General features: G+C 39.7%; 1 protein-coding gene across 8 annotated transcripts in view; it reads right to left on the reverse strand.

The window, feature by feature from the left end:
- The window catches only part of LOC135468811 (nuclear hormone receptor HR96-like), a 173,964-nt gene that overhangs the window by 78,584 nt on the left and 80,928 nt on the right, over positions 1-14,452 (reverse strand). Inside the window, exon 4 of one of the 8 annotated variants that reach the window (XM_064747251.1) lies at positions 14,112-14,388. The exons of 6 other annotated variants lie outside the window; for them this stretch is intronic. Coding sequence is in view for 1 of the 2 variants with exons in the window: in XM_064747244.1 (XP_064603314.1) it covers positions 11,044-11,106 (63 nt within the window). In the remaining variant the exon portion in view is untranslated. Of the gene's footprint in view, positions 1-11,043; positions 11,323-14,111; positions 14,389-14,452 lie in introns of those variants that run through there. One more of the 8 variants, XM_064747244.1, reaches the window with a different exon arrangement.

Consider the following 14,452-nt stretch of genomic DNA (forward strand, 5'->3'; position numbering starts at 1 on the left):
TACCAACATCCAATAATGTGCTGTGAGTGATCTAGGAATAATGCCACATCTTGTACCAACATCCAATAATGTGCTGTGAGTGATCTAGGAATAATGCCACATCTTGTACCAACATCCAATAATGTGCTGTGAGTGATCTAGGAATAATGCCACATCTTGTACCAACATCCAATAATGTGCTGTATTTATGGCTTCCTGCACTTATTAACCACTCACAACTATTTAATCACAGAAACAGATATCGGATCAAACTGAAAGACCTTGACAACATGCACGCAGACAATTATACAACTACCTTAATCATCTGATGATATCACTTCTATAAATCCTCCAGAATTTCTGGTGCACATGTTTTTAGTCCAGTCACTGATCTCATAGTAATGAATATTCCCAATTTACAAGATGTGAGAAAAACATGAAAAATTGAAAAAAAAAAAAATACATTTCAAATTTATATATGGTTCATCTTTATTTGGCCTGTTGGTTAATTTGTGTTATCTGACACGACTCATCTTTGATTTTATCTTTTATTTCTGACTCAGTACATGCTAAAGAATGAGTGAAGTATGGGGTTTAGAAGTATGGAGCTCACACAGAAGGGGTTAGCAACGTGGTCCGGAGATGCTTGTGCCCTCGGCAATTTATAAGCTCAAGGATGGGTGCTCAAGACAATGTCTTCATTCAAGACCCTGAATTGGCATGGCATTTGACTTGTCTTACAAATGAAGGGTAACAGAATGTATTCTCAAGCCCAAAAATAGACAGGATCGAATAAACAGATCTAGGAAATCTCAGATTCTGGAGTTTAAGTATTGAATCTAATCAATAGTGCCTTAATTGGTGAGTGACGCTGGCTAGACGACGGCAGGGTAGTAGGATAGCTGAACAAACCCCAGGGGAAATGACTCTGACCTTGAATGTGCTAGTTGGGTGCTGAGACTGTGATCAGTCACAGTGGGATTAGTGCGTGTAGGTAGGAGCTGGTTGAGTGCTGAGACTGTGATCAGCCACAGTGGTATTAGTGGCGTGTAGGTAGGTGCTGGTTGAGTGCTGAGACTGTGATCAGCCACAGTGGTATTAGTGGCGTGTAGGTAGGTGCTGATTGAGTGCTGAGACTGTGATCAGCCACAGTGGTATTAGTGGCGTGTAGGTAGGAGCTGGTTGAGTGCTGAGACTGTGATCAGGCACAGTGGGATTAGTGCGTGTAGGTAGGAGCTGGTTGAGTGGTGAGACTGTGATTAGGCACAGTGGGATTAGTGGTGTGTAGGTAGGAGCTGGTTGAGTGGTGAGACTGTGATTAGGCACAGTGGGATTAGTGGCGTGTAGGTAGGAGCTGGTTGAGTGCTGAGACTGTGATCAGGCACAGTGGATTAGTGGCGTGTAGGTAGGAGCTGGTTGAGTGGTGAGACTGTGATCAGCCACAGTGGTATTAGTGGCGTGTAGGTAGGAGCTGGTTGAGTGCTGAGACTGTGATCAGGTACAGTGGGATTAGTGGCGTGTAGGTAGGAGCTGGTTGAGTGCTGAGACTGTGATCAGGCACAGTGGGATTAGTGGCGTGTAGGTAGGAGCTGGTTGAGTGCTGAGACTGTGATTAGGCACAGTGGGATTAGTGGCGTGTAGGTAGGAGCTGGTTGAGTGGTGAGACTGTGATCAGGCACAGTGGGATTAGTGGCGTGTAGGTAGGAGCTGGTTGAGTGGTGAGACTGTGATCAGGCACAGTGGGATTAGTGGCGTGTAGGTAGGAGCTGGTTGAGTGGTGAGACTGTGATCAGGCAGTGGTATTAGTGGCGTGTAGGTAGGAGCTGGTTGAGTGGCGAGACTGTGATCAGGCAGTGGTATTAGTGGCGTGTAGGTAGGAGCTGGTTGAGTGGCGAGACTGTGATCAGGCAGTGGTATTAGTGGCGTGTAGGTAGGTGCTGATTGGCTGCTGAGACTGTGATCAGGCACAATGGGACTTAGTTTCGTATAGGTGAGAGTCAAACCAAAACCTACATCATTGTAGAAGCTCTGTGTTTGGAAATGTTACACTCTGGAGCTTGACATTTGGAGTGAGAACCTTCAGACTTTGTACCCTTATAAACAATTTATTTATTGCAATTTCATTTCACGTGGTACCTGAGCATATTTCACCAGGCAGAGGTGGGGGAGAACCTCGTCCTTCCTATGTGCGACTGAAGTGTAAACAAATACTGCTGTACTGATGGGAGGGGCTGATCAAACAGAGGGACTGATCTAACAATGTACACCTAAATTTCCTGTTACACCAGCACTTACATCTCCTGCTGCTCCCTCCTATCAAAACTGTAACAGATCAACTACAGCAGCTGAACTCACTCAATGCAATTCCTTCAGGCATCTTTGGTTCTTTGGTGTATTTGAAGAACAGTTCACAAGGGCAATAACTCAATGTCATCAGTGGCTCTACCTGATCCATGTTATATGTATACCTCAGAAAAACCCCTTTGTTTTTCTTTCCATCTATTAAGTAATAAGTCTCCTTCCACTTACCTTATAATCAGACCATTCAGAAACAACACTTTGCAATGTTATCTTCATTAGACAGGCATCAACTCCCAATTCATGAAGTCATTTGCCACCTAACAGGAATGTCACATGACCAACCATACTTCCATACTGCCTCATAGGCTCCACTTGATTGTCAGCAAGCCACACAAGTGTATATTCAATTCAGAACATCATCAAATTTTCTTCTCCTCGAATATGTTCATATTACATCAGAAAGTAAATGTCAGGTGATATATCCTTTCTGAAACTGATCTAATGGACATGTATCTACCCCCCACCCCCCAAAGTGTCTGTGCTGTCTCCCATGTAGACACAGACACACACAGCACTAAAGCAAGCCGACCATCATGCCCAGCTAACAAACAGGGGAGAGTAAAATGTGTGAACAAACAGTGACAGAGGCCCTATCTCAGCTTCGCCATGCAGCAGTGTTATGCTCCACCATGCTCAACCATCCAAACTTAATTGGGGGCACCATCCTTCTAACGCCTTGAACGTGTTCCTCTGTCGCATTCTCAAACATCCGCTGGAGTTAGCCAGCCACCAGAACTCTGTCCGCCTTCCCGCCAGCCTCTCGCCAAAAGATTAGACCTTCTCCGTCAGGATTCCTCCCCAATCCTTTGTCAACTAAGCAACAATACAGGAAGGGGGCACAACCTCTTAACCTTTTCATTCCTGATCTCCCCTTCAATAGAGGTGTCAGTAAAACGGTTTGACTTTTCACACAGCCCACGCCAACCAGGCTTCACCACAGCCATTGGACAGTATATTACAAAAAATTCTTCACACATACTTCCTCTTTTCTTACCAGTTCATAAAGCATGTTTTTTCCCACCTCTTAAAGCAGTATCTACGAATTGGTCATGGTAAGAGATGAACTTTCTTTAAAATAATATTTCTTCCACATGGAATTCCCAATACTTTTAAACAAGTATGCTCCAAGATTCTCTGTGAAACCAAACACAATTACTGAACCAAAACAATCTTCCTACATGTACAGCTGCACAAATGCTCAAGACAAAGCCCGCCATGTTATCAACAGAGCCACAAAAGCCAAAAGAAAATGAGCTGTGTAAACAGTGAGGTAAATTTAGCCAAATAGCTTGTGTTTACAGGTACAACAAAGCACCCAGGGAAGCTACCTGTCCTCCTTCATCACAACAAAAATCACCCCAATCTTGTCAGCTTTCAAATCAGCTAAATACAAGGAATACCCTCAAGTGCAGCATCTGTTCTACGCATTCTTAAACAAAATATGATTTTAATACCACAATTAAATCTAAACCTTCAAATGTGAAATGAATGAAGTGATGAAGAATATAAATACATCTCACCATAAATCTAAAAAATTAATCAGTTATACGTATTTCAGTTTTAAGGTATTTGAGTTGCGCTCACAGGCACTATTCTGAAAGGCATTTTGCTCACAATGACTTTTAACAAACAAGCTATGACTGAAATCAACCATAAAGATTTGAGAAACCGTGCTCCCATCATCACAGATGACAGACCATCTGCTAACTCTCGTCACCAAATTATGTTGTACAATGTACTGCCACAAGCCCATTACACAAGCACACAAAAATCTTTCTAGAAAACAAATAAAGCAATCAACTATGACACAAAGTAACACATCAATTAATAAACACAATTAATGAACCAAAACAATCTTCCATTTTATCTGTTTTTTCTTTTTTTTTTTCACGTTGAACTAAGAGACTATACAAAAATCATTTGTAACACTTCGCGTGGCATCCAGAAATGTTGATATCTGGCAATGAATCAGTTAAGGAAGGTTGAAAGGAGTATGATAAAAGATTTTACATGATAAGGACCTTTTTTGATAAAAATACCAAGTATTTCTATTCTATTTCCTCACAAATATAAATTCCCTAACTCCTTCGTAGAATCTGTTGGAATCTGCAGTGTGTTTATTACCAAATGAAAGCTACTATATATGTAGAACCTGCTGTTTATCTGTTGAGCCATATATAACTTCTTAACTGTCTTATGGTAAAGCCAACATTTATCTACTATTTAGACAGTTACAGCACAGAAATACAGAATTTCCCCTCTGCTGACAAATGTTCAAAGTCACAGTCTGTGTCTGTCAATACATTTCTCTATCTATACACCCTTTAACAGATGTATCATGCTAACAGAAACCTATTGTAGGGTCACTAACACAGCTAACTTTCAGCTAGCCTAAAAACCACCATCATTTCAGACCACATGTACACATCCAAGACAAAAACAGTCCTAATGTATGTCTCTGAACACAGAGATCTGGAAAAACTCTCAGTGGCTAAATCTGGTTTGTCGATCAGGGAACAACACGCAAGTTTATCACAGAGCAATTAACACCTACACAAAATATCTCCTGGAAGAATCTCTGAAGTCAGCCAACCATAACAGTGTATGACTGGCTGACATCATACCCTTCACAAAATACCCACTCATCTCCACTTTTTTGTTCATTTTGAAGCTGCAGTCAAGTGTAAAAATTATAATATGTATGCGAAGTTAATCAGCTTTCATGGAAGTGTTTGCATGTATGAACAAGCTGGTTTAGGGCGCCTTTAATGAGGTGACTAATTTATGTGATCTGTGTTCACCTTACAACCTCTTGCCATTACATATGTTCACTTATCACAGATCAAAGGAACAAATGTGTGAACTAATCAGGATGCAAGGTTCCAAAGTTTACACACAAAGTATTATTGATAGTGATTATAAACTCCCTACAAACACCTGTCTACATGGACATATGCCTTCTTTGAGACCAAGCTGCATGGCCCACAACTGTAGGAGCAGGTGCTTGAGACATCACAGAATGTACATGTACCTGCTGAAATCATTGTCCCAGTCTCGCCATTCCTAATGGTTACATATTTGTACATCTGATGACTGCCTTTAGAACGAATATCAATTCACACAAGACATCATATTCCTGATCTTAGATAGTTTTGCCTTTCATTAAATTATTGATTAACATTCTGAATGACTTCACTGATTAAATACCTGATGAAGAGAGTATTCGTCCTCATCTCCATGTTCAATACCAGCACAATTAACAGATTTGTTTCCCTTCTGGTAAAACTTTACTTTGAATTATTTAGTTCTTAGTGGATGCTAATGATTTTCCTCCTGAAAACAAGATTTAACCAAAAGATGATGTGGATTTTCCTATCACAACCTACAGCAGGCAAGCCTGTAAAGATACTGACTCAGTTCCTAATCTATGTCAGAAGTTTGCTGGCATCAACAGATTTCCCATTCGGTACATTAAATCAACACCCACCAGGGACAGGACTATTCACGCTCATAAACAGAAACCTTGAAGACTAAGGTTATCAATAAGGAAAAAAATGAATATCCGTAATTTAAAACCAGGCAACATCTATCTATAGCTCAGCTCTGGCTGTAGCCAACAGACATTTTCTAGACAGAGTTTCTATCTCACAAATATGGCTTCAAAAGAGGAGCTTTACAAAATATGAAACATGCTGATGTACACAGGCACAGTCCAATATCAACCAATGGAAAACATCTAATATTCCGTGAAGAGACACAAAGACACCTTTTTATCTGACACAGAGGAGAATTTCTCTTATTCCTACATCACACCATACTTTGATGTATTTTGAGGTTCTGCGTTTGTCCATTATTTGTACAACGCTGAAGGTTATGGCAATACAGTGATTCACACATGTGGCTACTCAAAACAAAAAGGCATCCAATCTAGCAGTAGCACTATTACATTAGCTGGTAATTTAATTACAGAATTCTTGCTCTGTTCCAGTAAAATTCCCCGATCAGCAAACTAAAGGGTTTATTGACAACAACACAGCCACACACCATACATGTATTACTATAGCATAAAACACTGACCCCATAACGAAAATGCCCAAGGACTGGCATTATCCTGAGCTATATAATGGGTCCACTTCACACTATAACTGTGCAGACTGCAAATAGCCTATTTCACAACAATTTACACAACCAACAACAAAATTATGTAACTCCATATTATACCACCAATGTTTGAATTAAGGCTCATGCATAGAGATGCGCATGTAAGAAGTCCAACAGGCTAGATAGACACACATGACAGCAGATGTCAGTGGTTCTCGTCACAGAAATAAGCACAGCCATTAACATCTGTTACCCACAGGCCTGTTACCTCGCAAACATCAGAGTTTATTTTAATACATACGTACATGCCACTGCATGAGAGTTTTGGAAACTCATTAGGGTTATGCTACATACAATGTACACGTACATCATTATTCAATATCAGACAGCCACGCTGTTTTCAATTTAAGATCTATTTCCGATTTTATGGCTCTCTCAATCTCATTTCATTCCAGGCTTCAACGTGTTACTTTACAAATAAAAATTAGTAAGATACGATCCAATCTAGTTCTGCCTGATGTTAATCTAAACATTAATACCTTAAAACAAACTTGCCTTTTCTCTGAGAAAACAACATAGCAGCAATAAATGTAATGCTTAAAGTCTTGATATGTCCCAAAGGCCCTAATCTGTAAGTGTGCCATGTCAAGATGGGAGCCAGGACCAGGAGGGGGTGGGGTGGGGGTGGGGTTTATCATGTGACTGTTTTGCTGTTTTGGGCATACAAAAAAGAACTGTATGAAGCATAACTAGGCTGTATGAAGTATGAATGAAGAGTAAGCTATGTGAAGCATATATATATATACACACACACACACACACACATATATATATATATATATATATATATATATATATGTCTGGATCAGGATATGTCACAGAACTAGGCTATAGGAAGTATGAAACAGGAATAAGCTGTTTGAAGTATGGAGACGGAACAAGCTGTCTGAAATGTAAAGCAGGAACAAGCTGTGTGAAGTATGAAAAAGGAACAAGCTGTATGAAATGTAAAGCTGTATGAAGTATGAAGAAGGAACAAGCTGTATGAAATGTAAAGCAGGAACAAGCTGTATGAAGTATGAAGAAGGAACAATCTGCATGAAGTATGAAGAAGGAACAAGCTGTATGAAATGTAAAGCTGTATGAACTATGAAGAAGGAACAAGTTGTATGAAATGTAAAGCAGGAACAAGCTGTATAAAGTATGAAGCAGGAACAAGCTGTATGAAGTATGAAGCAGAACTAGGCTGTATGAAGTATGAAGCAGAAATAGGCTGTATGAAATACAAAGCAGGAACAAGTTGTATGAGACAACTGAACCATACAATGGAACTGGACTGCAACATACAGGTTATAGGAGGAAGCTGTATGCAGGATTGCATACCTGTTTAATGTGCAGTAGCTGAGACTCCGCCCACCCGCTCAGTGGCACACTGCAGGATGGGATTCTTCCTAGTGATAAGGTGAACCCCTGACTTATGGCCATCAGTCAATACACATCCACTAGATTACGCCACACAACAAAACAATCAGCCAGCACAGTGAGAGATTTTATAGGTCTTGCACATACTTAACAGATGGGCTATCAGCACAAGTAGGTCTAGTATTGATCAGAGCATGTCTATAGGCCGCCTGACTATATCACATTGGTTAATACTCTCATCTGGTCTATTAAGCGGATAATACTAACGCCCATTGTGCTGTCAGCCTGGCACATGAATCAGATTACAGACAGAGGAAGGTGCCTCATCCACGTCACTCATGCACTAAATTATCCCTACATCTGGGACAGTCCACCATGAACGGTGGACAAAATTACAAATATCCTGGTAGTAAGGTGAAGGATGTCTGATGGCAGGGCAGATTGAACAGCTTCACACAAGACCTGAGCAATCCTATTCACACTGGGATGAAAATCTTGTTAGAACACATTACCCAACTGTTAAGCGAAAAAGTATATGAGAACTAATCTGAATATCACCTGTTTTGTCATCTACAGCCATTTCATCTTACATGAACACTAACATCCCTGAACAGACACTACCACACAAAAATGATGTCAGCACAGATTTGCTACTTTTTTTTATTTATTTACTATATTTGTGTTTAATGCCATATACATTTTAAACTTGAAGGATAATTTTTAAAAGTATATCAGTATATTAAGATGAATATATAGGTGATGAGCATTACTGACCTGGCATAAAAATTTTAATGCAATGCCTTCAAATTTCTAAAATCTTATCAGCACAATTGATATATTTATACTGATGTAAAATTCATATTTTAACTTTAACAATAGGCATGGACTGATTCCTCAAGTGAAGGATGGAACAAGGGAGTTAATCTAGCTGCCTGTGTAGACATAACTGTTGCTAGTGACAAGAGATAGGTGATGCATTAAAGTAAAACGTTATCTGAATGAATAAGGCATTTCCTGAACCTGCCTAACATCAACAGTCTGATGATTTGTTGAAGTAAAACAAAGCTAAAATATGAAGTATGGTTCATTATACAGACAACTGAAAACTATGCATCAAAATATTTTCATTAATTTTTTCAGATTTTTTTCAAGAGTGTTGATGGGCATTCAAATATATGATACTATGGTGGGCTTTATGAGCCATACTGACGGTATATCTAGGAACTCGGAACTCTGACACATCACTTCTTTTTCCTCAAGTTCACCAGAAGTAAGGAATTTTTGGAACATAATTTTGGTAATCTGCTACTCCAGGGTAAAAAGAGTTATTCCAACACTCAATGTGTTCATTAGAGTTGGAAAACTTCCCCTGACATCAGAGTTTCTAACCTCTGATAGCATAGTTCATAAAGCCAACCTTAGAAGTCATATGTCTGAGCGCCTTTAACTCTTTTCACAAAAATCAAAAACAATAAATAAAAGTATATTTATGCATAACTTTAAGTGGTCTATTTAGTGATGCCTACTTAGGTTTTTAGAGATCTTTTACTTTAATGCTGCATTGTTAAATCAAATGTGCTAAAATTATGTAGCATGTAAATTTCATCATAAACCAACAGTACAAACTTAGATTCTTCAACTGTTCAAATGCTCAGGCAATTTTGCAGGTTTCATACAAGCTCACAGTTAAAAGCTGATAACAGTTAATATACAATTAATGTAAAATATTGAAAACACGTTGCTGGTCATATATGTCTGATTTGTCTAATCTATGGCTGGGTTCCAGATAATATCAGGTGAACAACTGAACTCAAGAAAAAAATAGTCTGCATTTAATATTCATGAAAATGTGACGCTATTACTTTATGAAACCCATGACCATCCGCAGGTTGCTGTCAGACCTTCCCACGACCTTGTGAAATAGCCACAGAATTTAAATGGAGTTACACAGCCTACAATAGGAGTTACACAGCCTACAATAGGAATTACACAGCCTACAATAGGAGTTACACAGCCTACAATAAGAGTTACACCAACCTTGTTAATGTAAATCTGTCAGACTTAAAGACTACAGAGATCTTCAGAACACCAAAGTTTTATTGCTCTATATTGTTCATTAAGTCACCAGAGAAAATCTTTTGATACAGTTCATTTCATGCCAAATCTCATCTTTTCAATGTGAATTTTTTAGTAAGTTAAGCCTTGCTCCATGTTTTCACCCGATAGGATTTTCAAGAAACACAAACAACATTCACACTGTATGTAGTTACGTGTGATATCCGAAGAAGTTATAACTAAAATAATATTTGTCTTATGACTGACAGAACTCTTTATAATGGAATCTCCACAACAGAATTCTTTGAAGTCAGTCTTGTCATGTACATTGGCTGATGATCATGAAAATTTAAACACCACAAAATCTTATATTTATTAGAATAATAAATGTGTGACAAATTTGCTGCTGCTTTCTTGGAATTATTTGCATGTATGTACATCTTGATATTTACAAACTCATATGCCTGACTCTCTTTTTTGTTGGGTAAAAAAGAAGATATGTGCCAGATTTGATGGGTTAGTCTAGTATGCAGACCAAGCTGGCAAATTTCCAATATTTCACCTAAAAAAAAAAAAGATTTCTATCCATGCTAAAAGATCTTTACAGCAATGCCCACGAAGAGTCGAACTAGCCAAGTAATGTATTGGGTTGTTTGTGTTACTGGTGTTTTACATCAAGCTCAAGAAATTTTTTTTTACATATGACGGTGGTAACTGAGAAAACCAAGTATACTGTAACTTGTCAGTTATATTATAAAACTCCCACAGAAGTAGCAGCCTGCCATACATCTTTGAAAACTACCATATGGACGAAAATTAGGTTATACCCAAATTTAAATAATATATATACACCTGAAAAAGAAAGTGAAATGCAGATCCCTAAGTTTGTCTCGACATGCTACTGGTTTGTGGGTTACTGTGCTCGAGAGATATGATCAGCCATTGTCCTACGCCTTGTAGTACAGTACAGGACCGTGGACACGTCACTCCCACAGCTAACAAGCTGTGGTGTAGGCCATACTCTAGCTCCATAACAAAGTTAGCAGCTTCCTTCTCACCTTGTCACATGACTGGGTTACTTCATAGATACACAAATATAAACATGGGTAAGGTAACATTGCCCACCTTGTAGAGGTCCAGGTCTATAGCAGAATGCTCCACGGCTCGTCCAGGGTAGCCAAACATCATGGTGTTATCAGAAAGCTTCAACACCGCATGGAGCTATCAAGAAATTTCAACTCCAGTCTCCAGCTGAGAAACTCCAAAAATAAGTTCCGCCTGACTTCAGTATTTCAACAGAATCCCACGTAATGGCGCAGTCAGAAGCATAAAAGCACTGAGAGACTGGTGAAAATGAGTTGAAGATAGCTGGGGAAAAACAATATCTGCATCTGCCAAGTTTTTGGTGGAATGCACTCCTGATGTAGGAGAGCAGCAATACCCTTGTTGCCCTCTTGCCTTGAGGGGTAAGTCAGGAAGGGGCACCTGCTTAGGGTTGTGCGAGTACCAGGCCAACACCAGTCATGACTGACGGAAAATAAACAAGCACGACATGACATTTATACCCAGGCTGAGTCTGTACCCTCACCTATAGCCAGAGACAAATACCAGCAGCACTGGAGCAATCCACACCAGAGAAAAATTACCATGTAAAAAAAAACCGAAGCTGGAAAATCAGCTCTTCAGAGGGTAGAGCACAAGCCGTACCTCATTAACTTCTCGTAGTTATGTCTGTATGAGCTAAATATGACCAGTGCTGAATGCTGTGCTTGACATTGGCTGAGGGGGGGGATTACCCGATGGAGGAGAGTGTCAATGGTAATCCACACTACCAGTCTTATATCAGACCCTCACACCTAAACAGATGGACATACCACACTTCTATCCAGCTATGGCCTTGAAAACCACCGTTTGTGCCTGACTGGCTCCAAAAAATAAACGGGAGCGGAAATTAAGATGTGAGGCATCCTCTCCGGCACATTGAGTTCATGCAGGGCCCACAAGTTCCCCTACTTAACACTGAACAAACAACAATATCTCAGGTGTCTCAAACACACAAAGGCTTCTTCACACGTACAAAAACCACCCGCTGTGGAAGAATCTGGTCAGCCGACTTGACACCGCAATCTGGCCACTACAATATCACATCATTCACAAAATACAAGGTGGTCAGCAAGAACATTATGATCCTCACATCAACATGTATGATTGCATAACACAGTGTGTCACCTGGACACCACAACCTGATTCAAGCAAGTATTAAGTCTCCATAGTGTGCATCAATTGTGCATCACATCAATGAGTTTTCTCATACATCAGCTCTACCAGCTATAGGCCTTCAGATAGCGGAAGCATTTAACATCACATATCACTGAATTTATAAGGTATCCTCTACACATTCACTACATAAACATGCATGTACATTGTAATTCTTACTGACATATACACAGTCCCCTATTCTGCATATTAATTTCTTCCCTAGACTGTTGTTTACTGAAACACTCAAGACTTTTGTCACAGATTGTAATGTGATACGGAATACAGAAACACCTTCATGTCACATTACAACACACTTGATTCAATTACCTGCCGTTGTCAGTTAGGTGCTTCATCTGATGAGACACAGGTGATATATTACTGCAAGCAACTCACTGTTCACCAAGAGGGTGGGTTTACACACTGGATCACTAGAACCTGGCATTTACATTCAGCTATTAACTTCCTCAACCTGACCAGGTGTAACAAATTTACCTGTGAGAAACAACAACACGTACATGTACAAGTATGGTGACTGCAGTGGTGCAGCACAATGCAGGTAAGCCGCGGGCAGTCAAGTACATGTCCACTACGAAGAGCAGGAAATAATGAAGAAACTGTGATGTGGAAGTCAGATTTCTAACTTTAATTGTTTATTTCGTGTTTTACATTGTATTCAAGAATATTTCACTTACACAACAGTGGAAAATATTACAGTGGGAGGGAACTGTGTCTGTGGGAGACCCACAACCATCCTCAGGTTGCTGACAGACCTTCTCATGTACCAGCAGAAAGAAACCAGGTTTGACCAGTAGATTCACAGAAGCTATGCATTCAGATTGGCAGGATTACAGGTTTAGTCACTACACTTTACTATCCATTACATCACGGTGACATTGATCATCAATCCCTCAGTGAAAGGCTCCACAAAACGTACACTCACACAACTGAGGTGACATTGCTCATCAATCCCTCAGTGAAAGGCTCCACAAAACGTACACTCACACAACTGAGGTGACATTGCTCATCAATCCCTCAGTGAAAGGCTCCACAAAACGTATACTCGCACAACTGAGGTGACATTGATCATCAATCCCTCAGTGAAAGGCTCCACAAAACGTATACTCACAACTGAGGTGACATTGATCATCAATCCCTCAGTGAAAGGCTCCACAAAACGTATACTCACACAACTGAGGTGACATTGATCATCAATCCCTCAGTGAAAGGCTCCACAAAACGTATATTCGCACAACTGAGGTGACATTGATCATCAATCCCTCAGTGAAAGGCTCCACAAAACGTATACTCACAACTGAGGTGACATTGATCATCAATCCCTCAGTGAAAGGCTCCGCAAAACGTATACTCACACAACTGAGGTGACATTGATCATCAATCCCTCAGTGAAAGGCTCCACAAAACGTATACTCGCACAAATGATCCCTTGTATTCATAATCAATTACTATTCACCATCATTTTACACTAAGTAATCAACTCTTACTTTGCACTGACAATTTATACGGAAATACTGGTTCTCAATCGCTAATCAATTTGGTTGTGGACTGAAGGTTTAGGCCTTATGCAAATAAATGTAAATTTTTGTTGCTAATTCACAAAAAATTCACAATTTCTGAGTACTAAATAAATACAGCTTGCCGGATCTTTAATATGTCTGTCATATTACAGCAAATATTTTACAAGACTTCAGAGATTAAAATACCACATCAGACTATTCGTGTTTAGAAATAAATATTACAAGTAAATCTATGCAAAAACACAGTTTGTATTTAACACTGTAAGTTTAAATTAAGTTTAAAACTATAAGTTATTCCTCTCCTCAGGCAGAGGCCGAAGTCTTACAGTCTACCAACCTCTCTGCTGAAACACCCTGCACATTCGTGTTGCTAATCCACATAAACCAATGAAAACAAACCTATTTACACCTAGAAGAAAAAAACTGCTGTTGTTGTTCCATCAGAAGTCAGTTTGACTCTGCTGAAAAGACTGAACCACTGGATTACACGTATGTTACAAACGGGTTGTTTGCCAATGCCAGTTGGGTATAATTTTTTATCAGGAGTTTCTGAGGATTCTGGGGATGGGCTCTGCGTGGAGGTCTGAGACAGCTGGGCTAACTCTAGGACCACTGTAGGCCTACTCCATAGCGTGGTGAACCAGAGGGGCTTCCCTGTTTCTGTCTTCATCTGTAACTGATACATAAAATTTCTTTTCTGTGAAGAATATGACTGGAAGACTTTATCTGTATGTATGCAA

The sequence above is a fragment of the Liolophura sinensis genome, chromosome 6, assembly GCF_032854445.1.
Source record: "Liolophura sinensis isolate JHLJ2023 chromosome 6, CUHK_Ljap_v2, whole genome shotgun sequence".
NCBI lineage: Eukaryota > Metazoa > Mollusca > Polyplacophora > Chitonida > Chitonidae > Liolophura > Liolophura sinensis.